Below are 27,710 nucleotides of genomic sequence, written 5' to 3' on the forward strand. Positions count from 1 at the left end.
GAGTAATTGTCTTGAGTGTAACTACAGTGGCTCTCTGAAAGGGGGTCATTGTGTGGAGTTAAGACTTCACTTCAGTGGACGGCTTTGTTTGTGCTGCAAAAGATAATGAAAGTATTTGGTTGGCCATGGTGAGATGGAAATATAGTAAGATATGAAAAGAATGACAGTGTGTGAGGAGAGGAGGGGATGAGGTGTGGAGGAGAGAGCTTCATGCTCAAGGAATGACTCCTTTTCTTTTTTTGCATTTTAAAACACCTTTACATACAAATAACACCAGTAAAAAAAATCCTTTTGAAATTTCTTTACTTTAGAAAGCACCAACATTGTCATGATTTCACACCACAACTTTTACAGGTTTACCCTTACGAGGTTTAATGCTTTATCAGTATTTACAGTACCTTATACACTACTTTCACAACTCAGCAAACAGTGGTAGCTCAATTCTACAATGAGCAAAATTATGGACAACAAATTAAGCTCTTATGTTTAACTTTATACTGATGCAACTTAGAGATCTTTTTTTGTCTTGGAAAGTTACACAAAATATAGAAAATACATAAAAAAGTACAAAAATAACACACCTAACAATATCTATATATTGTTGTAAATATATAGTATGTACAAACAAGGAGAAGCCCTTATTAATCATAACTTTGCCAGGTGTGGAAGACTTCACAATTAAAAGAGTATACTGAAATAGTTTACACGCACATCTAACTTCAGGATCTATAAATAAATCTTTAAAAACACAGCCCCAAACTCCACCTTATAACTAATAAATAAGAGAAAAAAAGTCTTAATTTAAAGCATTTTCTTTTCATTTTGGCCAGCTTCAACCATCTTGCATTTATTCAGGCATTATATTTCCTGCAGGGTGCAAGATTATCTTCCATGTGTATAATTTAAGACATAAATTAGATTATTTATGTAAATATGAAATTAAATTAGACATATAAGAAGCAAACAGCAAACAAAAGTAAAATGCAAAACCTTTTACATCAAGACATCTTTGGCAATACGAAGCAGACTGTCCATTGATTGTTTCAAGAATAATGAATAAGTATCAAAGTACAGCTGTAAATCAGATTTTTCTTTAGGCATGCAATGCTCCATCAACTCCACCATTCTAACCATAAGTCTCCTTCTAAAACTACTTTCCTTTTGCGGCTTCAGAGCTCTTTTCCTTCTGCTTTTGCAGATTAAATTTCCCCAGTGGTTTGTCTCATTTGAAAGGCAGAAAATGTGTGCATGAGTGTGTTTACTTGTGTGAGTGTGTGTGCGTGTATGTATGAATTCTATATGCTTGCACATTTGCTCACAGTTATTTCTGTGCTCGTGTATGTGCACATGCGCGTGTTATATTTGTTTCCATGTACATCATGGCTCGGTTGCTCATATTTATGTGTGCGTTTGTGTCTGCCTCCGTACATTTGTGCATTTGTGTGTGTGTTTGCAGGCTTTAGTTTCCTTTTATTGGCGTGTGTGTGGTCCACAGATAATGAAGTGATTGCTACCTGCAACATGCTCAGTCATTTATCATATCAAGTCTTTTCAAACATAGTCTGATATCCTTTGTATGTCTTGAAACAAAATACTGTCTTTTCTTACTTAAAAGGTGAATTTTTTCCACCATAAAAATTTAACGAACCACGTCTCACAATAGCACTGGATACAAGTCTTAACAAAGTCAGATCTCCAACAGTCCACTGCTGTTCTCCACTCCATTAGGTGTGCCAGTCTTCTCATCTCCATTGGTGATTTGGTCAGCAACAGGATTGTTGGGCACAGCGCTGGCGTTGAGCTCTGTGGTCTCCTCACTCCGAGGATCTGTCTCTCCCTCCACAGCTACAGCTTTCCCCTGCATTGCAGAATCCGCGTGGGTCTTCTGGTGCTTGGAGAGGTGGTCGCTGCGTGTGAAACGCTTGTTACACAGTAGGCAGGTGAACTTCTTCTCCCGCGTGTGGGTGCGCACGTGCCTCTCCAGTTCGTCCGAGCGGGTGAAACGCTTCCCGCAGAACAGCCAGTTGCAAACAAAGGGCCGCTCACCAGTGTGCCAGCGCAGGTGGGCTTTGAGGTGGGAGGCCTTGCCGTAGACCTTCCCACAGCCTGGGATGTGGCAGCTGTGGACGGGCTTCTTCCTCAGGGATGCAGCCGAGGCCCCCAGCCTCTCCAGCTCCTGGCAGTTGGGGCAGTCACATGAGGACCTGGTGGGTGCACCTCCTCCGCTGTAGCCCCCTGATCCCCTAGCAGGCTTTAGGCCCATGGGGCTCTCAATCAGCCCTGCACTTTGCACAGGCTTGGGCTTGTACATGTCCTGGGGCAGCATGTGTTGAGAGGGCTGGAGGAGGTGTGAGGAGGAGCCCAGTCCCACAGAGGGGTAAGGAGCTGGGTTGAGTGGCGTAAAGTCGGTGCTGTAACTGGGCAGCTGTGGGCTAAGGGAGGCCTGGGGTGCCACAGGCTGCAGGGAGGCCTGGAGACCTCCGTCCGTCTGAGGCTGAGTTGATGACAGCCAGTTGGAGTTAGGGTGGACATCCCACCAGGAGGACGTGGCATTCGCGGGAGCAGCAGTAATGCCAGGGTGGATACCGGCTTTATACCAGGAGCCATAGGGGTGTGTCATATCCAGCGAGGTATAGACGCTGGTGAGGCAGTCGGCTGTAGCGTGGGCCTTAGACACTAAAAGAGACGGGTCCTGGGAGATGGAGGTTTGGAAAGAGTGGGAGAAGGGGTTATATTCTGTAGTGTAGCCTCCGGCTGAAGGAGGGGGGCTTCCAGTGGGGGTAAGCAGCCCGCCACCTCCTCCTCCTCCTCCAGCTGTGGTGAAGGAGCCAGTGTAGGAGTCCGCCAGGCCACTGCCGTCTGCGGTCCGTCCGTTCTTAGCTGTCTGAAGGTCAGAGGTCATGATGTAGGGCTTCTTTACTGGAGTAGCGCTGCCGGTCTTACCGGGTGTAGCCGAATCCCTGACGGGGCTTGTGCTGCCAAACTTGTTACAGGTAGCAGTTAACATAGCCAGAGGACTGGAGCCATAGCGTGCGTCTTCCTGGGGAGGAGGAGACAAGGGAGAAAATGAGACTGTCTGTCTGCAGGAAATGGCTTCTTGCTGCTGCCGCTGCTGTCAGTGTCAACTCTAATAAAAAACTTATGTCAGACTGCCACCGCTGGCTTTTCCTGCTCTCTCCGTTTTCAAAGTGGTCAGGGCAATTTGAAGCAGCGAATGTTTACGCTTGTGAAGGTTCTGCTCTGCTCAGCAAAGGAGGAATTCCCTCAGTCTTTTGTTTCACTTAAACCACTCTCTACATGCTATTCTTAATTTTGCATTCATGTTTGCTTTTAACTTTTTCCACCTGTCTACATGGTCTCCAACATACATAAACATATGTAGTGTAAACATGTGTAGGCGCTGTACTATTAGCAGTAACTGTGTCTCATTCAAAGCAGATCCGTATGTCTTGTCAAAACTGTTTATTTTCTTAAGGGGTCAAAGACAAGCGAATGGTACATTGTGTCACACAGTCTCACCATTCTTCCATTTCATTTTCTTACAAATTTGTATGTACCATTATCTCTTATTGTCATATTGATTATAAGTTTGTGACATTTCATGTGAACATGCAGAATCTTCAAAATATTTTTCACGTTTGGATTATATCTGACTGAAACTTACTCCCAAAATATTTTCACTTTACATAAAAAATATATGTGATACCTCTTTTTCTAGTGTTATGCTTTTTCATGTGGCAGGTAACTAAACACCATAGCAAAAAATATCAGAGCCGCCGTGACTGACTTTGCTACCACACACTGTACACGTGGATGTAACAAATGAAAATTACAAAATTCCCACACTAATATTATTGCACTCTAAACTGTATGTTACCTGTTGTGGTATACTGTGGTAATTCTGTGGGGATTAGATATGTTGTAAAGTTTCAGTCCAGTCTTAGCCTGTAACTTTGAATACGTGTGAACAGAAGGTTATCATATATCTAAGACATGAATCATGGTCTTTCCATTCAGACTAACTCTCCATTCAGAGGTGATTAGTGGTTATCTGTTTCTCTTCCAACAAGCCCCGGGGTCAGACCAGTTTTCAGGTTTCATCACAGACTTTTAGTTCTTTTACAGCTCCTACAATCTCTACTGCTCGTCATTTCTTGCGCCTTCGAACAACTGCACAGCTTCTCATGGCCATGTGAGATATCTTGTACTTAAACAATTTTTATGACTCTCTCTCAGATATAGAATTTATTCCTATGCCTAGAGGAGATGTAAATACTAAGCTTATTCAGAGAAAAACAGAGGTTAAACTGTGAGTTGTAAAGTTTCATGGTACTGAGCCAAACTCTGTCAGCAGCTCACCCTTAAGTTGCTTCAAATCAAGATCTTTCTTTATTAATGCACATTCTGATTTTCATGATCCTGTTATGTCACAGATTTATAATCAGTCTTATATTATTCATCAGTAGTCAGATACCTTTAAACCAAACTGGGATGTAGGCTGCCTCACTTCAACTTCAGTATAAATTCTAGCTGGAAATTCAACAACATGCACATCATAAAAGTTGAGTTTGTGTTAAAGAAAAAAAGAAGAAGAAAAATCTACTTACAATCACATTCCCTACCTCCAGAATAGATGCGGCCATCCCTGAGAAACAAAATCCTTAGGAAGCTGAGGGGAGCGGGAGAAGCGCAGCTCGGAGTCCCGGGACAGTTTGGAAGAAGTTGGGCACTCACGCGGGGAAGTGTTTTGAGGCACGGGGAGCCCGCCCCCTAATTACAGGCTATGGGCCCTTTGAAGACTCGCTAAGAGGCAATAAAAGCTCAGAGATGGAGGGAACTGGATGGAGATTGGTGGATAGGAAGAGGACATCCCACCTCCCCAAACGGAGAGTGTCGAATCATTTTTCAAGATAAATGCATGAATGGGTTACTCATCAATCACCATGTGGACATTATTTCAGTTTCACTGGCATTATTTTTTCCACTGGGATTAGTCCAGTGGAGTCTGAGGGGAAAGACTACAGTTTAACATCATCTCACGGAGAATTATCTTGCCGGATAACAGATTTAGACACACTGTAAAATGTGTTCATGCTGTTAGACACATTACTATAGGAGCACTGTAAATAAGGAGTGAAACACCAACTAAAGCTCTGTCCTCCGGAGAGAGGAAGAATAACAAAAGAACATGTAGCCTCGGCCTGCGCCACATAAATAAAAAAAAATTAAGCTGACTGAGTCTGTGGTTTCCATCCGAGATTTTATTATTCTGGTTTCAACCCTCTCTCTGTTTCCAATATTCTTAAATGCAGTTAACTGCCTTTTTAGACATTAACTATGATGGTTAAAGAGACTGAACTACAGAGACAAGCGAAGCAGGAAAGGATCAAGTCATTAAATAAAATAAAGAAGAGATTATCACATCAAATAAAATGAATCCAAACAGGGAATTTAGGACGGTGGAAAAAACTGGCAAAGATTGTTTCCTATAGTAAGACGTCTGATGAAAAGAAGGAGAAATGAGAGAGGAAAGCTCACAAAAAGTTTGAAAATGTAAAATATATAAAGTCTTGCCAAAACTGGTTACAAAGTGGTATTTCAGAATTGTCCAAATAACTTTCTGTCATTATCGATTTTTGAGAATGGGATACAAGTCTTTCAGAGGAAAATATGAAAATAGGCATTGGCTTTATTTTGCTGACAATTTAATATACATTTTGTCCCCAGACTCCATGTGAGCCAGTGGCAGTGGTCTCTTGCCAGTTAAACTAAATGTAAACCATTTTAAAATCATGATAAAAGTCATAACTCTCGGTGATTGATTATGAAACTTTAGGTTCTTAAAAATATATTTATATTATTTAAATATATATTTAAATACAAAATATTCACACAAACCCACCAAAGTTTATCTCTCTTCCCTTTTATAACACAATTTTATATTCCATAAATTTACATATTCATACACATCATAGTAGAAAGAAACACGTATATGTAAGTTACATTTAAAAATCTGGCCTTAAAATGCATTAATTCTACTTTGTTCCCATACAGTGTAACACCAATGTCACAATGAACATACAGAGAAGAAAAAACATCATCTTGTGAGAGAAAATGTCATTTCAAAAACACCAATTTGAAAATAAATCTGTATTTAGTAAAAAGAATCTGCTTTTATTCCACAACTTTAAAATAATCTTGTTTATTAAGCTACAAAGCGAAGATACGTTTCAGGAGGTGGATTATATTTTGTCTGTCCGGTTCATTAGGTTAAACGCATTTTAGAATTTCATTTATTGGTTGAAAAAACTAAGAAACTCAACTTTCAGTCTCGGGTGAGACAGATTCTCAGCGCCTTTTTGTGGGCGTCTCGTTTTCTGAAGGAGAGCACAGAAGATTAAAATTGTTGTCAAAAATAAACATATAATTTCTGTCCTTATTTTCTCCTCAATTACAGGGCATGGTCAGAGCTGGGCTTGTCGTTCTGGAGAGTCTGGCCCTCACATGAACACAGCGGCTATATTTGGCAGTCTGCTCTCCAACTGACCTTCATCCCTTTATTTTCTTATTCCATAAGGGGTGTGAGTAGAAGAACAAAGGCCGCTACATGTAGCAGCTTACACTGTCACACACTCCTACGGGATTGTGCTCGCAATCATATAAACTTATTAACCTCACCTCAAACTGAGGGCTATCTATCTATCTATCTATCTATCTATGTCTATCTGTCTATATGTCTATCTATCTATATGTGCTAAACGTGGTAGTCTTTTCACACTTTCTTAGGTACGGTATTTCCCTCCCCTCTCATTTGACACATGGTGCATTACTGGTGTAAATCTTTAAGTGAAGTGTTCCTTTTCTTCTTAGCGTTCATTAATGCTTTATGTTTTACATTTAAGTGAAATGAGAGGGGAGGTATAAAGCTCCTAAACTGCCACAAAAGTGGTCTGCAACAGACCGCTTTTCCTCATTTTTATAAGACTTGTCGTAATCTAAAACTTTGGCGTGTTCCCATTTACAGTTCTCTTCAAAAGAGAGCAAGTGAGATCTATAATTAGAGAATTCGTTAAGCTCTTAACAGCCTCTTCAAAAAGCTTTCTCTGCTGTATTTACTATTTTCTACTCTGTGTGGTTTGGATTTTTGGGTAGGTACAGTAGGCACTGCAGGCTTGATGAACCTCGGGGCGTTGGGTGGGCATGATTATGTTCCCCAGGGACTGATTATACGTTTCGTATGGATAGTTATTGTCCATATGACAGCTATCAGTTGCATTAGTAGTTGCAGGTTTTTGTAGTGTTGCTAGCTCATTAGCTCGAGCTTGTATGAGTGCAACAAGTGGCACGCGAGTAGTTGACTTTGATCCAAATAGGCGATTGATGACATACATTTAACTTCAGCAAACATGCACATTTTACTTACCATGCGGAGAGTTGCCCAAAGAGGATTCTGGGTATAGATCCCAGTCAACTCCTTAGATCTCTGAACTGTGTCTAAGTACTTAGTTTTTGACTTGTAAAAGTGTGTTTGGTAGCTGATGAGTGTTCTTAAAGTGATACTTTGCCAATTTCCAACTAGCTTTGTATTATAATATGGGTAGTGTGTGTAAATGAACTGTGGTAAACTCCCCTCCATCTTACTAGTGCCCAGATCTCCCTGCTAATCTTTTAGCTCAAATCCACCAGATTCCGTGTCATCCGGTGGATTTTCACTGGCTTAAGGGCTGTTGCTTGAGCTATAGATTGTACGAAGGCATTTTGATATGTCCGCCACCATGAACACAAAGAGTATAGAAGCGAATCGAGAGTGACAGCTGCTCTACTGTCTCCCTCCCTTTCTCAAACTCAGATTAAACTGTAAAACTAGGCAGTGCTGATCAAATATAAACCAGAATTCTGGTACTATATCACCTATTTCTCACCTAAAATGTCCCCAGAAACATATTTTAGTGTACTGTGGGGGCCATACCGTTTCCTGTATTGCTGAAAATTGAGGCTGAAAAAACTGAGATCAAGTGGTAAACTAGGCAGGGTTGATCAAATATGAACCAAAACTCTGTTACTATGTCACCTATTGTTGTTGCCAGCCGGCTGCCATATTGTTTCCTGTGGAAAAAACAGCCATGCTCGCATTACGTCACCCATGAGCAACAGCGTTTATTGGTCCAGTGTGGTGCAGTGCATTCTAGGAGTGATAGGTTTTTTACTTCTTGAGCAAATGCAAATGCCACAGCCCTTCTCCTGTGTTGTCCCTGCTGTTATAGTACCAATTTCAAAAGTATTTGCATCTTCCTTCCTTCTCCATACTGCATTACCTTGTTTTAGTCAGATTCTCCATATCATGTAAAACAGCATTTTCTCCTGATATGGGATTGTTTGAACCTTGGCTACAGCTTCTTCAAAAGCCTGGATCCAGTAGCACAAACCTTGGCAATTTGAAAAAGCAAATCGTAAGACAATACGTACTTGATTACTGAAGTTCTATACAGGCATATAATGTAGCTGTGCATGTACAACATGATGACATTTCATTACTCACAATGACTGTATTGTGTGTTCAGGCTGCGTGCTATACACCAGATTGTCACAATTTTTCAGAACCATCAATAGCAGACACAGTTTGCTGTGTTTTATTTTGTTTTTTGAAGATAAATTATGATGTATTTTCAAAGCTTTGGCATTACTGGCACACTTTGTAGCCTTGTTTTGTTTGTTTTCAGAAAATGTTTCACTTTGGTTAAAAAGCAGGAAGCAATAAGGACTGTCTCTAACATCGTCTGTCTCCATCATGTTCACCAGTGGTCAACTTTTCCGTGCAAACCTTCTGGTTGAGCCGTTTCACGCTGGCAGTGATTCTTCCTCTGGTTGCTAAGCTCTATAGAAAATGAAACCACTCCCAGTAACAAGTTTGATTGAAGTGATGGCAGTGAGTTTATTTGCCCACAGAGGAGATTGCATGAGTCCACTCCTTGTCTCGGCAGAGTTCAGCTTATACTCTTGTCAACATAGGGAAGGAAAACTCGTTGGTGAAATGTTAAGTGGCGTTGTGTGCCAAACATTTAAGTGTGTGAAAGGGAATAAGAAGACAGAGGTGATAAAGCATGCAATGGGAAATGCCTAATTACATACACTCCTCTGACTTTTTTATTTTCTAAGTACTGAACGAAATGTTTTCTGTAGCAGCCTGTATAGAAAACTGTCTGGTACCAGCCCCAGTGATGAATGCTTGGTCTTGTTTAGTTGTTCTTTGATCAGACATTTCCTGATGTAACCATAAGTTTGCTAATTTTAGACTGTATTAAATTAAGCTCTTGTATAGCTGCTTTATGTTGAGACAGGAGTAAACACTGATTCGTCTAAGTTTTTAGTTTTCTGTTAAATGTAAGTTGAAAAACATGTTTATAATCTTCAAATTAAGGTCTATGAAAAAGCATATTTTTAGCATCGGTGTCAAAACTCAGACATTACATTAGAGACGTTATCTGAACATTTCAAACAATATCAAGTCCTGTCCGTTGTTGTAAATGGCTTTGTGTGTAGTGCTTTTTGAATGTTTTTACTTAAGCGTATTTAATAACTGTTGAAATCACATCTCTTGCACAAGACAGTGTTGACAGCCTGAGAAACTGGGCAACTGTGAGGCAGCTTACATTCAAAAGTCAGCCAGAGGACAAGAGACAAATAATCTCACTTGACTTTGTTTCTCTCTTAGAAAAAAAAAAAAAAAAAAAATCAGATTTTCCCACATAAAACAATTTGAACTCTTTCCACTCAATGTGTAATGCCTGGCAAAGCCTCCAAAGAAATAAGGGGCGGCAATTCACCGATCTACTACTAGGTCCATACAATCTAAATTTACAGTGACTTAAAAAAAGCAAAATATAAACAGCAGGGCAAGAATATGAATTATCCAACCAAACTGCTGAAAATCTGACAGCCAATCAAAATAACACTTATATCTGTGGCATCAGCTAATTGTTTAGGTTATAATAATACTGATACCTTTATTCTTAAAGCACTGTTAAAAACAGAGTTTACAAAGTGCTTTGACAAACAAAGCAAACTTAGAAACATGATACCCAGAAGGCAATATGGTAACAGAGAGCTAAACAGTCCAATCAAAACATAAGTGAGACAAAGCTAAGGTAAAGCTAGGATAAGTTAAAACAAGAAGAAAATAAATGCAAAGCGCAAGACAAAATGTCAATATAAATAAATACAAATTCAAAGAATTAAAGCAACAAGGCTCAAGGCAGCTCTACTTCTTTATTCTCTCATGCTGGACTGAGGACAGACAACTCACTGTCGCCCTCTTGAGGCATGAGTGGTATTACAAAGCAGGACGGGTCGGGGCTAGTCTCTATATACAGACTCTACATTGAGTGAATGTAGAGTCTGTAGGCAAACCCCAGAGATCTTGCCTCAAGGCTATTCAAGAGAAGGCTGAGACACGGGGTCAAACATGGGGGGATTGCAGATGCGCAGTTTAACTTGAGCTGCGATGCTGGAGGGTGACAGCAGGGGCGCTAGATAAAAAGTGCAGGATCCGCTCAGGCGATCAAGGAGTGCGCTTGGTGCGGTCTGCTTGGACTTTTGGACGGCGGCTGCCTGAAGTTGTCGGAATTGCATCTCTGTCATTCTCACCCACAACGCAGGCCACCAGTGACAGTCCAGTAATAAGCTGTGAAAATGACATGCATGCACATCCCCCTTATTCCGCGGTCTCACGCCATCTACTGAGCCTTTGAGGAAGTGCAGAGAGGATTTTACTGCGCATGTGCAACCCCCCCATGTTTGGCCCCATGTCTCAGCCTTCTCTTGAATAGCCTTGTCTTGCCCCCGGAAGAAGAGCGGAAGAGCCCTGGTTTCCGGTGCTAGGCTGTTTGTAGTCCGCGTGATATTGACCAGTCACGTTTGAGCCGGCTGCAGTTGTTGCCAGGTTAAACGGTCTGTGCGGTGAACTAACGAGGCGTAACATAATTGCCGTCACTGCAAACTCTGAATCCATCGCAATGGTTCAGCATATTTACTTATATATAAACGGAAGTCAGAAACGGAAATTCGCCTCCTCCGCCCAAATCAAACCTGAATGCCAAAAAATCGGGGGTCTGCCCCCAGAGGCTGTATCACTGTCTGCTGGAAGTCAGACGCTGAATACAGCCGATGGATTCCGAGAATGGGTCGGGGCTAGCTGGTTAGCGTGGTCATTTTGGTTAACATTTCTGCAAGACAACACAGAGGCGTTTTTGACATAACATCAAAACTGTTACTTCTTCACTTTCTGTTGATAATGTTAGTTCACAGTTTGAATAATTTAAACTTAAGTTCTGACCATATCGTACACATTGTACCTTTGAGCTTTCAAAGTCATGGTGTCTTCACTTACAGTAAGTCTCAGTAAAGTTTATTACAAAATATATTCAGAGAATGTTTTAGATCTTCTATTATGTTGAGTAGGAATTTAAAGTAGTCTCTCCAGCACTGCAGGCATGCAGTACTACACTGCCAGTCGCTCCATTTTGTATACTCTAGTACAAGCAAGTTCATCCAGCAGGCATCTTTCTTGAAATAGTAGTGAAAGGTTTGCCAGATAGTTTGTCTTGGTGGTAACACGAAAGCTCAGCAGCAGCACAAACAAGCATGAAACAAAGCAGTGGGACTCCTCAGATGTAAGGCCATGTCTATACATCGACATCACATGCTCTGCTTTTAATGTATCCTTCTTTTGGGGGGTTAATGGCCTTCTGTTTTCTACATTGGTATTAAATTGGCCTCTTGGTATCATTAGGTCATTACGGCAACCAAGTAAGTGTGTATAATGGTGGATCAATGGAATATCTCGCCATAATGCATTTCCCTTGACATTCCCCTCTGGGCTGCAACCCTCAGAAAATTAACAATGTTAATAATACTGCGACGGAGGGGGAAAATTGAAATGATTAGATGTGTTTTACTTCGCTGCTGATGGAAATGTGGTGAGAGGGAATCAGGGTCAGGGATAGACTTGCCTTGCAGCATGACTCCGTGCTATTTTTCCAGGCTGTGTGGTCAAAGATTCAGAGAGCTTGTCAACGGAAAATGAGAGAGCGAGAGAAGTGGGGGAGAAGAGAGAAAGAGGGAGACGTATAGACAGACAGACTGGGAGAAGGAGAGAGGGTGGTGGGTTATACAACGCACCAGTGAATATCATGTTCATTTGCGCTGCCGTTGATGCTGCTGATTACGGCATCACAAGTTAGTCACTTATGCCTTTTTGAGTCAGACATGAAATGCGACAACATGCTTTTAATAAAATGACCTGCCCGGCTCGAGTGGTCTGTCTCTGCTTTGGGGCATGTTGGTGGTTTTGAGTAATTCAACCACCAACAGGCTGCATTTCAACCAGTGGACAGAACATATTCAGTCACCAGACATGGTGGTAATCACATGTAGCAACGAGGAGAAAGTAATCCTTTCCCCATATAAATGCAAATAGAAAAAGAAGCTAAATGTTTCCTGCTGCTTAGTACTTTGAATATTGTTTCTAAAGAGCAACATAATTTCAGTCTGACATCCCCCACCCCCCCAGCAGAGTTCATTCCCGTCTCGCTGTGATGTCTCAGTGACCACACGTCAGAAATAATCCCACATGGCACTGGGGAGACATTAATTTTTTTCCCCCTATGAAGAATTTTTTTACTGTTCGCAGAATGACAGAGTTATTATCCCACTTTGGAATCATAAATGTTGCAGTGCAGGGTATTACATGCAAGTATCAGCTCTAGAAACACAGAAGTCCATCTACTCCCAAACAAATCCCAGTCCACCTCCTTCTTGCTGTATACAAACTGACATCTGGCCTGTAATCTCCCCGTCTGTCGAGGAGACCTGCGGCCACCTAATGACCCCAACAGGCGTCGTGCATGCAATTGCTCAGGATGGCGCAATGACAGTCTCTTTCAATATCTCTTTATACTTACTTTGTGAAATGAAAGGGACTTTGAGGAGTACTACGCTTTTCACTGGACACTACAGGTTGTCCGGAGACCAACATACATGCAGTGTGTCACAGCTGGCCATGTGGTTGGTTCTTTATATTATATAAAGACTATGCACACTAGGATTTCTTTTAAACTGATTTTGTCGTTAATTTGTGAAAAAAATGTTTGTTTTTATGTTGGAATAAACTTTAGTTGTAAATGACAGTGCTGTACACATGATACTCAAACTCTGACTTAATTCAGATTTGACTTCCTTAAGACTAAGGTGGAATTATATACTTCTGCATTGAATCGGCGCCATATCTACAGCTTAGGCTCTGCGTGGACGTAGAGCCTGCGCTGAGCCTGAAATGTAACTACACGTTGCAGCGAAGAAGACCTCCTGTCTGTTTTTGTAAGCTGAAACCATTTCGCTCAAAGGAAATGAAGCTTTTATTCACTTTCATTTCACAGACAAGAAACAATAAATTGTGAAGACAATAAAGCCTCCATAGAAATAGCCTTTTAAGTCTTTAAGCCTTGGAAATCTCTGCTCGTCGCTAGGCTAATTTATACAATGTAAAATGCAATAGGCTTGTGCTAATAATGTTAGCATGTTGTATTTGTTTGGAAAACTTTGCCGCACAAGTATAAATCCCCTTTTAATTTGACTTGATACTTAGAGGAAATCAAAAACAAAATATTTATTAATATGACCTGTGCATTGCTAGTCTCAGTTTGGGAAAGGTTACTATTACTGGAACCCCATTTTGAAAGGAAAATGTTCAAATAATGTGGCATTGTTGTGGTTGGCATTTACTTGCAATTTTCCTTTGAAGACTCATGACTGGACTCACCCTCACAGACTTCAAGTATTTAGTTTGTTTTGGACAAATACAAATGATTCTCTTCTACTGATACTTTCACAAGTTCATCTGCATTGTTATGTACAGCCTGCAGGAAATAGCCACATGTTCACACTGTAAAGTCAGACATGTACAAAGGCTCTCACCTTGTTGCACCTACTCAGTTTTGATATGTTCAAAACTCACTGCCAGTCATATAAATGACAGAGTTTCGGAAGCGTTCTCAATTACTGTAAATATTCTGTTAGGTTTATGTGAGGTTGGCGTCTGGGTAGAGCATGCAGATGGCAGGACATGACGTGGATTATACCGCAGTCACGAAATTATGTAGGTTTGTAATTTGGACATAAAGAATAGAGTCTCTCACTTCTAACTGATAAGTTGAGAGTTGATAAGTTGAGATAAGTTCCCGAATCTCAACATGTCTCCATTGAGACATTTTTGTTGCTGTCTTCATTAATGACCCTTCATCTTCACCGTCAGATGTTTGTTTTTTTCTAGTTGCACATGAGCCTCACGCTAGGAATGTCATTAACACACCCATTTGCTCACTGTGAAGTTATTGGACAACTACCCGCTTTATCAACACATGGGCTCAATCGGGCATTACAAGAACTTTGTACTAGCGAGCTGGGAAGGTAAAGGCCATTTAACGTTCGATCCAACTTGTTCGGACATTTGCGTTCTCACAAATAACCCCCCTGAGTAACGATAATGTCAGGTTTGCAGTGCATTTGTGAAAGGGGCCTTTAACTTGTCTTAAGTAAAAGGCAAGTAAACAAGGCAAGGCAAGAAAACAAAACAAAAAGATCTCAAAATATTGGCAACACTTAATAGTCTACACCTGGGTATACAGAGGCAGCACAACACTCTGTCCTACTATAGTTTTAGTATACCTTTAAACCAGGGCTGTATATGCAAACATATGTAAAACCCCTTCCTTCTACGAAACTGACTGTGTTGAACAAGGCTAACGACTTAATTCAGTTGGCTGGGTGTGCAGAAGTTAAGAAGTAGGTAGAATTTACAGTCCTCTCTCAAACTGATTTTCTTTTTTCTTTTTATTCTTCCTGCAACTTCTGCCACTTTTCGTGCATACAAATAAGTGCAATACCATGAATGCCTTTGTGAAAACACCTTCCAAGTGTGTGTGATCTTATTCCCGGTTGTATGATTATTTCAGCAGACTTTTCGTCCCACTTTAAAGTGTGGTGGTTTGGAACTGCTATAAAGAATTTGCTCTCAGACATGGTCAGAAGACACTTGACTTGATACATGATCATATTGACCTCTGACTTGTTCGTAACCAGTGTAGGACAATTAAGATTAAAAAAAAATCATCACAAAGCCCTGTAAAAATTCTTCAGCATGGTGGGCCACGAACAGAGTCACATAAGAAACCACATAAATACTTTATTTGATTAAGCCATGTGTGGTTGAGTCTGGGGGGCAGAAATAACTTGTATGTGTGAGTTTAAGTCCATGTTAATATACAGCACATGCTCCCAAGCATATCATCTGAGTTATCAATAAGCTTGTTTCCTTGCAGTGATCATTCTGATCAATTAGCTTGTCTTTGCATTCACATGTTAACTTATATTAATTTCTTTTAACTCTGCTGTGTCAGAAGGTGCAGAGCTGCACCCCACAGGGCAGCCCACCACCTTCCCCTCTCCCCCTGCTGGTTTATACATATTTAGTCAGTGCCCCCAGACCCTGACAGCAGCTGGTGCTGAGGTTTGGGTGGGAGCTCATTACTCTTTGGTGGAGCCCTGCCAAAATGAGGGGAGGGTTTTTTAAAGGGAGTAAATTGAGGTTTTCTTTTTTGGGTTACTTTATTTCGTACGGGCAAATCCGACTCCATGCGTCGTGTGATCTGTTCCATGTGTCGCGTGTGTGCCACCAGCAGTCATCTCTGGTCTCCTCGCCCTGGAAATAACTTCCGCCTAACTTCCTCGATTTAATGAACTCCTCTCTTGGATGTGCTTATTTCACTGAAATAACTAGAATTTTACTCTGTATTTGCTCTGTATTTGGTAAAACCTCCTCACTACTGGAGAGGGGTTTTTTTTCTATTGATGATTTTTTTTTCAGCTTTAAACCTTCTGACATGACATTTCCCTTAGTTTTATGTAAAAAAAAAATGAAAGGTTTACCATAGTGATATCAACAGATAATCTAATAGAAAAACTTTAATATAACTTAAATACTTAAGTTCGGCTTGTCGTGGAGGCGCTGCTAGCCCAGCACCTGCTAATATGTGCTCACCTTTTTTCCCTGATAACTTAAGATCCAGATGTTCAGTAGGGTTTTACCGGGAGCTGAATTATCCTCAGAGGTCTCCTCCTCTCTGAAACAAACAGAACTGGTGATTTAAACAAGTAAAAACACTGAATAAAGCAACATCATTCGGCACTGCAGGGCTGGAGCTGAGCTGCTGCTAACATTTGTTCAGCTTGATCCTCTGATAACTTGAGATCCAGAGGCCAATGACGAAAATCCTTATCTGGTTAAAACATTTTGTTAAAAACAAACAATATCTAAAAAGTGTAAAGTGTATCCTAAAAACAAAAGGGAGATATGACACCACTGACTGACAACGGTGACCACATAACATGGACCATGTCCTTAATTAAATTACAGATTTCTCTGGGTTTGAACTGTGCACAACTCAACAAAACATATCATTTGTCTAGTCGTTTTTAGACGTTTTAATGCAGAAAAGTTTCATATTATATCTTTATATAGAATAATAACTTGTACTTATATGCTCAAGTATAATAACTTTAACTTTACTTGAGTATTTACATTTTATGCCACCTCATACTTTTACTTCATGGCATTTCAGAGGTTGTATTGTTCTTTTTACTACTCAAACAATCATCTGACAGCTGCAGTTACTATCTGCTTTTCAGGTTCACATTTTACATAAAAAAAATGTCAGAATTTAAAATAAAATGCCTGTTGCAGATTAAATCAGGGGCCTCTATCCTTTTTGGCTTGTGACCACTTATAAAAATGTTTGGGCCTTTTGTCATGTTTCAGAAGTCTGTTGACAAAGAGACGTTTCCCCTCTTAACTTGTCAGATGGTTTCATTTATTCACAAAAATCAAGAGTTAAAGAAAAAAAGGCTAAATATTCATTTAGAACTTTGTTTTTTATTTTCTACCTCATTCATTTATCAAGTCTTTTACTTGTAATGCAGTATTTTTAAATTGTTGTATTCGTACTTCTACTTAAGTAAAGAATCTGAATATTTCTTCCACCACTTTTACTTTAACAGGCTTAACATATTTTTTTTTTTTTTTTACAAAATGCAAACAAGCACACAGTGAAGGCCTGTGGCACTTTAACTGTGTTTCTTTCGGTATACAATTTTTATCCTCCCTCATGAGATCCGTGGTCTGCCACTCACAAGACAAAGCCTCCATCTTTCTATGTCTTTTAGTCCCAACAGAGGATCGTTCAGAGCTTTACATTTGATGTCTTAGTGCCATAACAATGTGGTCTGGAGGGCTGTTTATTTATGAGAGACATATTGAGCTGCAGGAGAGGGATAATATCTTCAAGTGGGTCAAGAGAGTGCGTTCGTCTCTACGTTCTGACTGGTGACCAAGAGTATCAGATGTCCCCGTCTATTGAGTGATTGTGTGGAATAGAAGTGAAGTGTTCTTGACTTGTGTTTCCTCCTCTGGAGAGTAGACTGATGTGGGGACTTCCTGGAGATACTGATCAAGAAGAGAGATGGGGATCAGAATGGGGTTAGAAATAGAGGCTTTGTGGATTAAAGCAGGATTCAGAACTGTCAAAACTGTTGCTTGATAGATGCAAAAGGTTTAGAGTTTGAGTGTGCAGCCGGCTGGAGCTGGAAAAAGACTGTAAGGATTCATAGAAATGGTGAAAGGAGTGTGCAGGGTGTGCAACACAGAAATAGAATGACATTATAGGTAGGTAAAATAAGCACGGTGTACCTAAAGGGGACTTTATTACTTATAACCTAAAACCCCTAAAATCAAAACAAAAAGGCCAAGCCGCACCATATGTGTGCAAGAGGAAGCTCAAGTCTTCTCTCCTTTTAGACCACCCAACGCTTCACCCACACACTCTCCTGAAAAACACTGAGACTGTGCAGGACTGAATCTACCAAACTTCACATATTTCACAAGGTGTTGGAACTAAGTTTAATACTTTCAGTTCATTTGTTCTTCCCTGATTAGGAGACCAAACCACACGACTAAAAACAGATGGATTAAAGGTACTAGAATGTGCAGGTTTACTTCTATTGGATAAAAAGTGTTGTTGTTGAACAAAAGTTGGGACAAAAGTTTAATCAGGAAGCAAGATGGGAAATTCAATCCAAGAGATGAACAATTTCTCCACCCTGATTCAGTCTACTGGAGTGCAAATGTAGAAATTCTCCCAAAGCCCATGGCGCTTTGACTGAAAATAAAGAAGAAACCTTCCTTCCCCCCACTTGCCTGAAGCCACAGCATGTGGTCTACTCTGTTGCTGCTCTAAAAATGGCAGGCGGGCGGCCTCGGGAGAAGCCCAGAACAGCCTCCACCGTAATGGCCGTGTGGGTGTGGCCCCTCGTAGATGGCTTTTGAGGGGGCCCCTCCCGGACGCCCGCACCCCTTGCCAGCGCCCAAGGGCTCCAGGCTGCCTGACCAGAGACACCGCGATGCGGCCCACGCTGAACCCAGGCCGAGCCGGGCTAGGGTGGGCTGGGCTAGGCCAGGACAGGCTGCACAGCTGCTTCATGGCAGGTTCATGTGCTCCTGCCCTCTGCTGGGGTCACAGAGAAATAAGACAACAACAAAAAATGTGCGAAAAAAAAGAAAACAGTTCATACTTATGAAAACCTGACAAACACAGCCAGGTCTCTCCATGTATATGTTGTTCTAACTTACTTAACAAAACTTTTTCAAAGCTTTGGCTCAATGTTGTGAAACTTTTGATGCCATTTGTTTGTACAGTTGCATTATGGTGCAATTTAACTAAGTACACTGATTCATGTACTGTAGTAAGCATCATTTTAAGGCACTTGTACTTAACTCTGTATTTTCATTTTATTCTCCATCATTGTACTGAGGGAAATATATTATATTTGTTTTGACAGCCACAGTCACCAGTTATTTAAAGATTAAAACCTGACATACAAAACCTTTGATGAGTCTGTAAAATATGACGCATTTCAGTAGATTAAACCAGTAGTTCTCAACCAGGGGTCCTGGAGCAAGTTCCAGGGGGTCGCCAAAAAAATAGGGAATAGTTTAATTTCACTATTTAATTCACTAGAATAATAGAGTAAGACCTACACAATCAGCTTTTCTAATCATAGGTTTCACTTTCTCCACTTATATATCATAATCTAGTTGAGTTGACTATTCTGGTCTTAATCATATCTAACAACAAAAATCTTTTCAGATGGAGGTCCCTGAAATGAAATCATATCAAATGGGAATCATTTAGGGGTCCTTGGCAAGAAAAAGGTTGAGAACCACTGTATTAGACTACCAAACAAAAAATAAAATAGGTCAAACACTGTCAAAAAAACCAAACAGAAAAAAGAACAGTTTTAACTCAAAAAGTATAATCAGCAAATGCAGTGTTAATAAAAAAAGTGTTTCTTTTGAATTATTATTATTGCTACATTCATATATATGAATGTAGCAATAATAATAATTCAAAAGAAACACTTTTTTTCTTTTGAATTATTATTATTGCTACATTCATATATATGAATGTAGCAATAATAATAATTCAAAAGAAACACTTTTTTTATTAACACTGCATTTGCTGATTATACTTTTTGAGTTAAAATCTGAGAGCAGAACTTTTACTTGAAATGCGTATTTTTATACTGTGGTGTCGCTACTTTTAGCAACAATATATGAGCACTACTTCCACCAATGCAACAATTGAAGTAAAAACAAACACAGACAGTATGTGAAGTCAGAAGTAGATGCCTGGCAAAGACTGACGCCAAAAATGAGAGAATGAAACGAGCTGGTACGCTATGTGCTACCATTTCCACTGTTTTAATGTGGTGAAGAAAAGGCTTTAATCCCCAAAAGGATCTTTGGCAGGTCAAACAAACACAGTGCAATTCCATGTACGCATCCTGTAGAGGAGTAGCCTGTCATTGAAAGAAACATACAGCAACAAACCCCTGAAGAACACTGTCCATCTGAGCTCATTTTTCACATCTTAAAGCCCTGTAATACAAGGGAAGCTGAAGTTTTCAATGAAGCTTTGGCATGCAGCATTCCTCTGATGTGTTGATTCTTAACGCCCAGGCCTGTACGGTCGGCCGATATGCACCAACCATGTGTAATACATCATCGCGCAGGGTTGAGTTTTGCAAGTAAAACTGCACATGTGATGGTAATGCCGCCTGAATGGTGATAGTGAGTGATAGGGTGAAGCCAGCCAGTCACCTTCTGGTTTGAATCAGCGGAAGGGAATCGGAGGGGGTTGCTCTCAGTAGGTTGGCTTTTATTGCTTCTCCCCTTTGGTTTTAAACAGATCTGCCTGTTTGTGGAAGTGTGGCTGGCGGTCGGGCTCCTCAGCTGGCAAGGCAGCGGCGTTTAATTGCTCTTTGTTGTGGCGGGTTGGGGGAGAAGGAGGCCCTGCGGTCGCCGCTGCACAATGGCGCTCTGGCCTGCCAGCACAGACACGCACAAACACACACGTGTTGAGACACACATGGATGCACCTACACACTCACACAAGCATGCTGTTGAACACACACATTGGATAGCATGCAAGAACAGATGCACATATACCCAAACTAAGTATATTTTTGTTAAAATTCACATTTCTTAATAGCTACGTATTCTTTATTTTCCTGTCTTTAGCTTTTTGAAGTAAAAAAATACATGTTACCACTCACAAGCCACCATATAATAGAACACATAGGAAACAGCTTAGTGTAACAATGTTGGTTTATAATGGATTAACTAAGTGTTGGGGGAAATAAAAGAGGAATTAGGGGGAGAATAAACAGAAGCAGCATGGTTTGTATATTTGTGCTGTTCTGTGAATGGGCAAGCATATAATTATCACATTTACAGGGAAGAGCTGCTGAATAATGGGTCACAGTGGGTGTAGCAGTAGGGCAGTGTATCCTCCCTGATTGGCCCCTCCCAATGTGTGTGTGTGTGTGTGTGTGTGTGAGAGGGAGAGAGAGAGTGAAACCTGAAGACATTTGATTACAGTCAGGGTTAAAGGTTCAGTGTGTAGGGTTTTGGGATATATTGGCATAAATGGAATGTAATATAGTATGTGTGTTTTCTATAGTGTATAAGCACCTGAAAATAAGAATCATTGTGTTTTTGTTACCTTAGCATGAGCGTATATCTACACAGGGAGCGGGTCCTCATTGATGGAGTTTGCCCTGTTGCACCACCATGTTTCTACAGTAGCCCAGAACAGACAAACCAAACATTGGCTCTAGGTAGGGCCATTTATGTTTTCACGTCGGCCACTACAGTTAACAGTCCCTCAGTGTTTTCACCGATTTAAATCACTGGGTCCATTTGTTTTGGAGAGGAAGTGACCTCTGGGGACAGTTCGGCTCCTCATAAAAATCTCTTGAACACCTGGATCTGAAGTTATAAGAGAAAAAATGTGATTACCAGTGATGCGCGGGTCAGGGTTTTTTAAAGCCTGTACCAACCTGCCCCATTATTTGAACCAGTCCTCCCCGCCCGACCCAAAAACATATGCGTTAATCAATGACCCGAACCCAAACTACGAACCTGCAAACCGGAGCTGAAAGTTTCTGGTAATAACCTACTTGCTGTTAACCACATTTTCTGTCATATCCAGTGAATATCACAATATAAAATGTGTGTTTTCTGTTTAAAGAGTAGCCTACAGGGGCGTCGGTAGCGTAGTGGATAGTGCCAGCGCCCCATGTACAGAGGCATTGCCTTGCTGCAGCGGCTGTGGGCTCAAATCCGGCTCGCAGCATGTCATTCCCCACTCTCTCTCTGTCTCCCCATTTCACTCTGTCCTGTCATTAAAGGCAAAAAGCCCACAAAAATAATCTTTAAAAAAAAAAAGAAAAAAAGAGTAGCCTACAAAGGTAGGAAGATGGCAAGTACTCACCCATGTCTTAAGTGGTTACATCTTAAGTATTATCTCATGCGCACATCTGATTATTTGACGTTACAGAAGTGCAGATTTAACTGAGTCAGTGTGGACAGAGAGGCATTTGTCCGCTGTTAGGCCTACCTATTTGCAGAGGGAAATATTCTTATTGCATGATGATAAAGCTGTTTGCTGTGTGAGAGAGGCAATAGAGAGAGACGGCAATAGAGGTTGGAAGTTGGGTTATTGCACAGTGTTTCTGAAAGTTATTAATAAGTTACTTAGGAAACGTGTAATATTTTCTAACAAATTTACCCAATCCATCTGGGCAACCCTGCAGGCTGTGGGGTCAACCCATGTATCACTAGTGAGCATACATAAGCAGGTGCTAGGCTAATGGCCTAGATGCCAAATGATATCAGCGAAATACTGATTTATAATATGAAACTGCTTTATTCAGTGCTTTTACTGGTCTTAATCATCTGGTCCGTTTGTTTCAGAGAGGAAGAGACCTCTGTGGATAATTCAGCTCCCGATAAAAACCTCCTGAACAGTGAACACTGAAGGAATTCTAACCAGGACAAGTTTCAGCTGGTTGCAATCTACAGTCCTCACCGCTAGATGCCACTAAAGCCCCGTAAATCTTACACACTGGACTTTTAGGGTAGTATATCACATGATGAGCTAATGTTTGTATAGCGAACAGCATTTACACGCTCCTCCAAGCCAGATCACATTCTGATTCTGTGACCTTGTGGATGACACAGTACAGTTTATTGCAGCTTTACCTCCTTCTCAACTTCACTGTCTCCACCGATGCATTTGCTGTAGCCAAAAATTTCTTTGCCTTGTTTACTTTTCCTGCAGCCCCTGCACGTGTGTTTATCCAAATCTAAAGTATTCTTTTTTTTCTGCTCCTCCGTCACGGTGGCTTTTTGTGCTCAGCTGTGGTGAGTTTTGTGTATTTTTGTGTAATTTACTCCTACAATTGGACGAATGATGTGCTCTTGTGCTAGGCCCTCCCCCCCTCCGAGAGAGGTTCTTTTTTTTCCATTGATGCACTTACTGTAAAGTGTTCCCTCTGCCTCCATCGCTGACCACATCAACTTGGCCAATCACTGATGACTCATTATACACACATAAACAGAACAAAGCACAAACAGTCATCGCGGAGTTACTGCATACGTTTACACATGCAGCACGGCACAGTGTCTCTCAGCTCTATCTCTGTTTTTCTTTTTCACCCCCCCCTTCTCTTTATTTCTCTCTCCAACACACACACACACGCAGCATGGATGCACGCAGAATGAACAGAACGCTACGCCACTGTAATTTTTGGAAATGAAAATGGAAACTGGCACCAATTAGGGAAACCAATAAAGTAACCTCAGTTCTATACGTCTGCCAAGTGGTAGAGGGGATTCAACTGGAGAGTATAGAGTTACATCCAGCCTTTAGGTTATCATCCAGATAGCATCATCCAGTTATGTACTGTGGACGCAATTACATCCCTCCTCTCTGTCTTTACAGGAGCAGGACATCATATAAAACAGATTGTGTACCACTCGGGATGAGCTTGTTGATTTTATTATCCCAGTTTTTCTCAACAAGACAATATAATCCAGCCAGCCTTTCATTAGGTAAGTCAATGCTTACATCCACTGGCAGCACAGCTAACTAACAGTGGATCAGCAAGAGGGACATGTTTTGATTTAGCTAAACGCTTACTAATTGTGACCCTCATGGCTGCTGCGATTAATTGGTTCCTGCAGAACGCTGTATATAAGAAAGGAGTTAAGAAAGGGAGGCAGATGGGGCGGTAAGTTAAATCCTGCCTCTGGTAGAGACACGGTAATTGGGTAATGATCCTGCGGCCCTCTGGTGCTGATGTGGTGTTGAGAGAGCAAAGGAGAAAGGAAAAGAGAGAGAGACCTGAGCTTCAGGAGAACCACTAAATGCTGCCACATTCATCCACGGCAGTGACGCCATGCCACACGCCAGTCACACAATCAGCCACACACACACACACACACACACACACACACACACACACACACACACACACAATCTCTCTTTTTCTCCTTCTTAAGAGCACACCTCATGTACAGTGGCCTACAAACACCCATCCATTTTGACAACACATTGAAACAAATAAATGTTACAAGCCCCCCCCCCCCCCCCCCCGAAAACATGGGCAACACTGCAATTCTTACAAAACAACAGCGGTTTGACAAACAATCCCGCCTCAGGGTCCACTTACTAACTTTTTTAACCATATCACATGGTCTTAAGCTGATGGAGGAGACTGTAGTAATAATGATGGAAGCAAAGGATACAATGGGCTTATTATAGTGGTTCAAAGTCCACGTAGGAGGAAGATCAGGGTGGATGGATGGGTTAAAAAACATCATTGCTCTTTAATACGGGAGACTGCTGTTCACTTCCTGTTTCCAACCAATAGTGCTTATTTTAACCTAAACCATGATCTTTCCATAAATCTAACCAAGTCATTTTAACCTCACCAACTGTGTTGTCACATCATAAAACAGATTTTGCACTGTAACATAAGGCGCAGTCAAAGTATGTTGTCCTGCCGTTATGGGAACAGAAAACACATCTGTGTGTCCCTCTCAGTGTTGGGCTTGTTACCCAAAAATGCAATTTATTACTCACTGCTCATTACACTTTTGAAAAGTTGTTATTACTTTACTTATTACTCTCTGCCAACAGTAAACAGTCACACTACTCATAATATTACCTTTCTGTTACTCCCCACAAAATTGATAATTGTGTCCTTTCTCCTCAAAATTGAGACTTTGCATGTCCACCTCTGTGTGAATGTCAAGGTAACCGGCTAAGGCTATCTTTTTATTTCTGCAGCTTTTGAATCCGTAAGTTGCAGGCTAAATAAAAGGCACACCCGGCTCAAACTGATGATGACTGATATGGTCTATCTTTTTAAATATTTTCAGCTTCCATCAATGTGTGTTCCTTTTCTTGTTGCAAATGATGGTCTTCTGTTCCCTATGACCGGCACATTTTAATGTGTCACATAAACAGCCACAAGCTTCATTGGCACTTTGTTGCTTTTGGTCTGCTGTCCACAATCCTGTTTTGGTTGTTTATCCGTTGTGGGGCTACACAATCATCCAGAGGGCTCACCTTTGATGGGGTGTATTGCCATGAGCTTCACATTGTTGTCCTGTGGTAGTAGGTGTTTTGGGAGGTTTAAGGTTGGGTATTTTCCAGTGCTAGAGTCTTAGTATCACTACCTGAGCACAATTTAATTTGACAACAGTGTTCTTGTCATCTTTTTTCTTGCCAAAACCAACGTAATGGGAATATTTCCAGCTGCTGAATGTAAGCATTTACATCTTCGGAGCTAGCTTGTTGCTTGGTGACATGCATGAGTGAAAATTACGAAAATGAAAGTATAGTTTGTTACACTACCCCCTACTTGAGAAAATTATATTATAACTGTATTGCATCATTGCTTGGTCATTTTAGAGGACATAGACAAACAGTGTATTCTGTCGTTTAGTGTGGAGGACTTGTTGAGATATTGGCCATACACTTAGCATCTACCTTTCACTAATCAGCTTTTTGGTCCCCTGTTCTCATTTATGTGCATGACTGCAGTGTATATGTGGCATGTGTCTTTGCTTGTGTTTTATGTAAATGCAGCATTTTTTTGTAAATGCAGCATATGTGTTTGAAAATATTTTCTACATTTTTTGTTGCTTTGCCCACTGTGTTGCTTAAGTTGCAATGCACTAAGCTGTCTTGGCTACATTCATATATTTCTGCATGTGAATACACACGTTAAATGCAACGAGACAGTATGCCTACATGCCGCACAATTATGCAAGAACACACATGCAGAGACCAGACTCAAAGAGTTTTCTATACACAGATTTAATCAAATGAAAGAGTTAGGGTTGTGTTGCATTTAAGTCACAGGAAAAGACACACAGAGATGTGCAAACATCCAGTCCACAGTAACGCCGTTCTGGGTGATGCAAATATATGCACAGTCACAAACTTCTCTGTGTTTTCCCTTCATGAAGCCTCCCTCACAATGACTCATGTATCCACTAAAATATTTTTGTATTATAAAAACAATTTCATTCCGGACAGTAGTTTGTTTTTCAAAAGGAAAAGTCCCAAAACCAGTTCTCTGTGGCTCTTTGTGAGCACCCGTTTAGCCATATCCTGACGTTCACTTCCTTTATTGCTCTTTTCTTCCCTCTGGGCTGTCACTCCCCCTCAGCTCCTCCTGTTCTATACCATCTACCGTTTCCTGTCTCTTTACTCCTTTCCTGTCTTCCATCCCTCCTTCAGTCTCTCCATCCCTGCCACCCCCTCTGTCTCTTTCTCTCCCCCAGTCTTCCTGGCCTCTCTGTCTCCCTCTCCCTCTCAGTTGGACTCATGTGGGACTGATTGAGCTTGAGGATCCAGCCCTCATCAAAGGCCGAGTGTGGTTGAATGCGAGCAAGCCACTGAGGCTCCAATCTCGCACTGGTTAATGAGCCCCCTCTCCCCCCCTTCCTCCTCCTCCTCTTCTTCCTCACCTCCCCCCAGCTCTAGCATCCCTCCAGCGGCAAGATCATGCGACACAACCGCGCCCCCCCCCTCTCTTTTTCCTTTTTCTCCTCCTTCCTTCCTCCTTCCCCCAGCTTCTCCACACTTCAGTACTCTTATATCGCTCTCCTTTGCTGCTGCGTCTTTCAGCTCATTCATTGCTAATACAGCTTCCTCTGTCATTCATCTATACTCAGCATTTCAGTTCCCAAATTTTGTCCTCCTTTCCTCTTCTCCCTTTCTCCCTCGTTCCCCAGTCCCTCCGCTCTCCATCAGCCACAGTCCCTCCTCAGGCTCAGCTCCAAACCAAGGCTGGCGTCTGTCTCTCTGTGTCCGACCCTCCTCCTCCTCCTCCTCCTCCTCCTCCTCCTCCTCCTGCTCCTCTTAACCACCACCACCATCGCCACACTGATGATACACACACTCACTCACTCTCTCTCTGTGGACCCCGGCTTTAATCACTGCAAGCACTCTGGCCGCACACTTGTGCAAGTGCACATACTTTGTGCACACGCATAAGCAAAAGCTGCACACAGGTGGGCAGCTTTCAAGCTGCTGTATTTATGCACACGTGCTTGTAAACACACATTGGCATAATTTTACTTAGGCATACATGAATAATTTATTATTTCCGCCACTGGTTCTGTTTCACGGTACTGAAGTAAGAAAAATGCCACAATACATGAATTTACATGAATGCAGTAAGTCAGTGGTACAAAGGAACCACTTCTGATTCTAGTCCAGATGGTAACTTGAGTTTTTGGTCATTAAAATTCAAAATGACTTCATGGGACAGCAGTGAAAAGATGGTACAAACTGATTAAATATTATGTGTGATAAAGTTCACTGTAACTGCCGGGGAAGTGAGAGAAACTGCATTAGTAAATAAAGCAAGATATAGTCGTTTAAACATAAAGAGATGAGGCATTGATCACTATAAATTCCAGAGAAAGTAGTTACATGAAGCCTATAAACAAGTCAACTACAGTAATACATGAATGGGTTTTCACTTGGATTCATAACATATGTTCTCTATCTGTGTATTTCCTACATTATTTATCTGCATCAGTAAATCTTAAACTTCACGACATAAGACATGATCATTTATTAATCACACATTTTATAAAGCCTCACACAGAATCACACATGACTACTTTGTTATTAGGAAATTAGCTTTTTCAGACATTTTTATCAAATTATTTAATA

The 27,710-nt window shown here is 41.2% G+C and overlaps 1 protein-coding gene across 2 annotated transcripts; it reads right to left on the bottom strand.

The window, feature by feature from the left end:
- Positions 1-286: 286 nt before the first annotated feature.
- Positions 287-4,725, bottom strand: sp7 (Sp7 transcription factor). 2 transcript variants are annotated; one of them, XM_033625734.2, is made up of 2 exons: positions 4,608-4,725; positions 287-3,040 (listed from the first exon to the last, which is right to left on the bottom strand). In XM_033625734.2, exons 1-2 carry the CDS (start codon positions 4,641-4,643, stop codon positions 1,688-1,690), a joined length of 1,389 nt encoding a protein of 462 aa, XP_033481625.1. In that variant the 5' UTR covers positions 4,644-4,725; the 3' UTR covers positions 287-1,687. The 2 variants fall into 2 exon arrangements, with proteins under 2 accessions (XP_033481625.1, XP_033481626.1); XM_033625735.2 differs by having other exon boundaries at positions 4,623-4,707.
- Between the last annotated feature and the right edge of the window lie 22,985 nt (positions 4,726-27,710).

Source organism: Epinephelus lanceolatus, chromosome 1 (assembly GCF_041903045.1).
Source record: "Epinephelus lanceolatus isolate andai-2023 chromosome 1, ASM4190304v1, whole genome shotgun sequence".
NCBI classification, from domain to species: Eukaryota; Metazoa; Chordata; class Actinopteri; order Perciformes; family Serranidae; genus Epinephelus; species Epinephelus lanceolatus.

Excerpts from the sequence above, each read along its gene's own strand:
- sp7 (XM_033625734.2), bottom strand. The coding sequence starts at position 4,643 with ATGGCCGCATCTATTCTGGAGGTAGGGAATGTGATT. Across the intron at positions 3,041-4,607 it reads TGGAGGTAGGGAATGTGATT|GAAGACGCACGCTATGGCTC; the intron begins GTAAGTAGATTT and ends CCTCCTCCCCAG.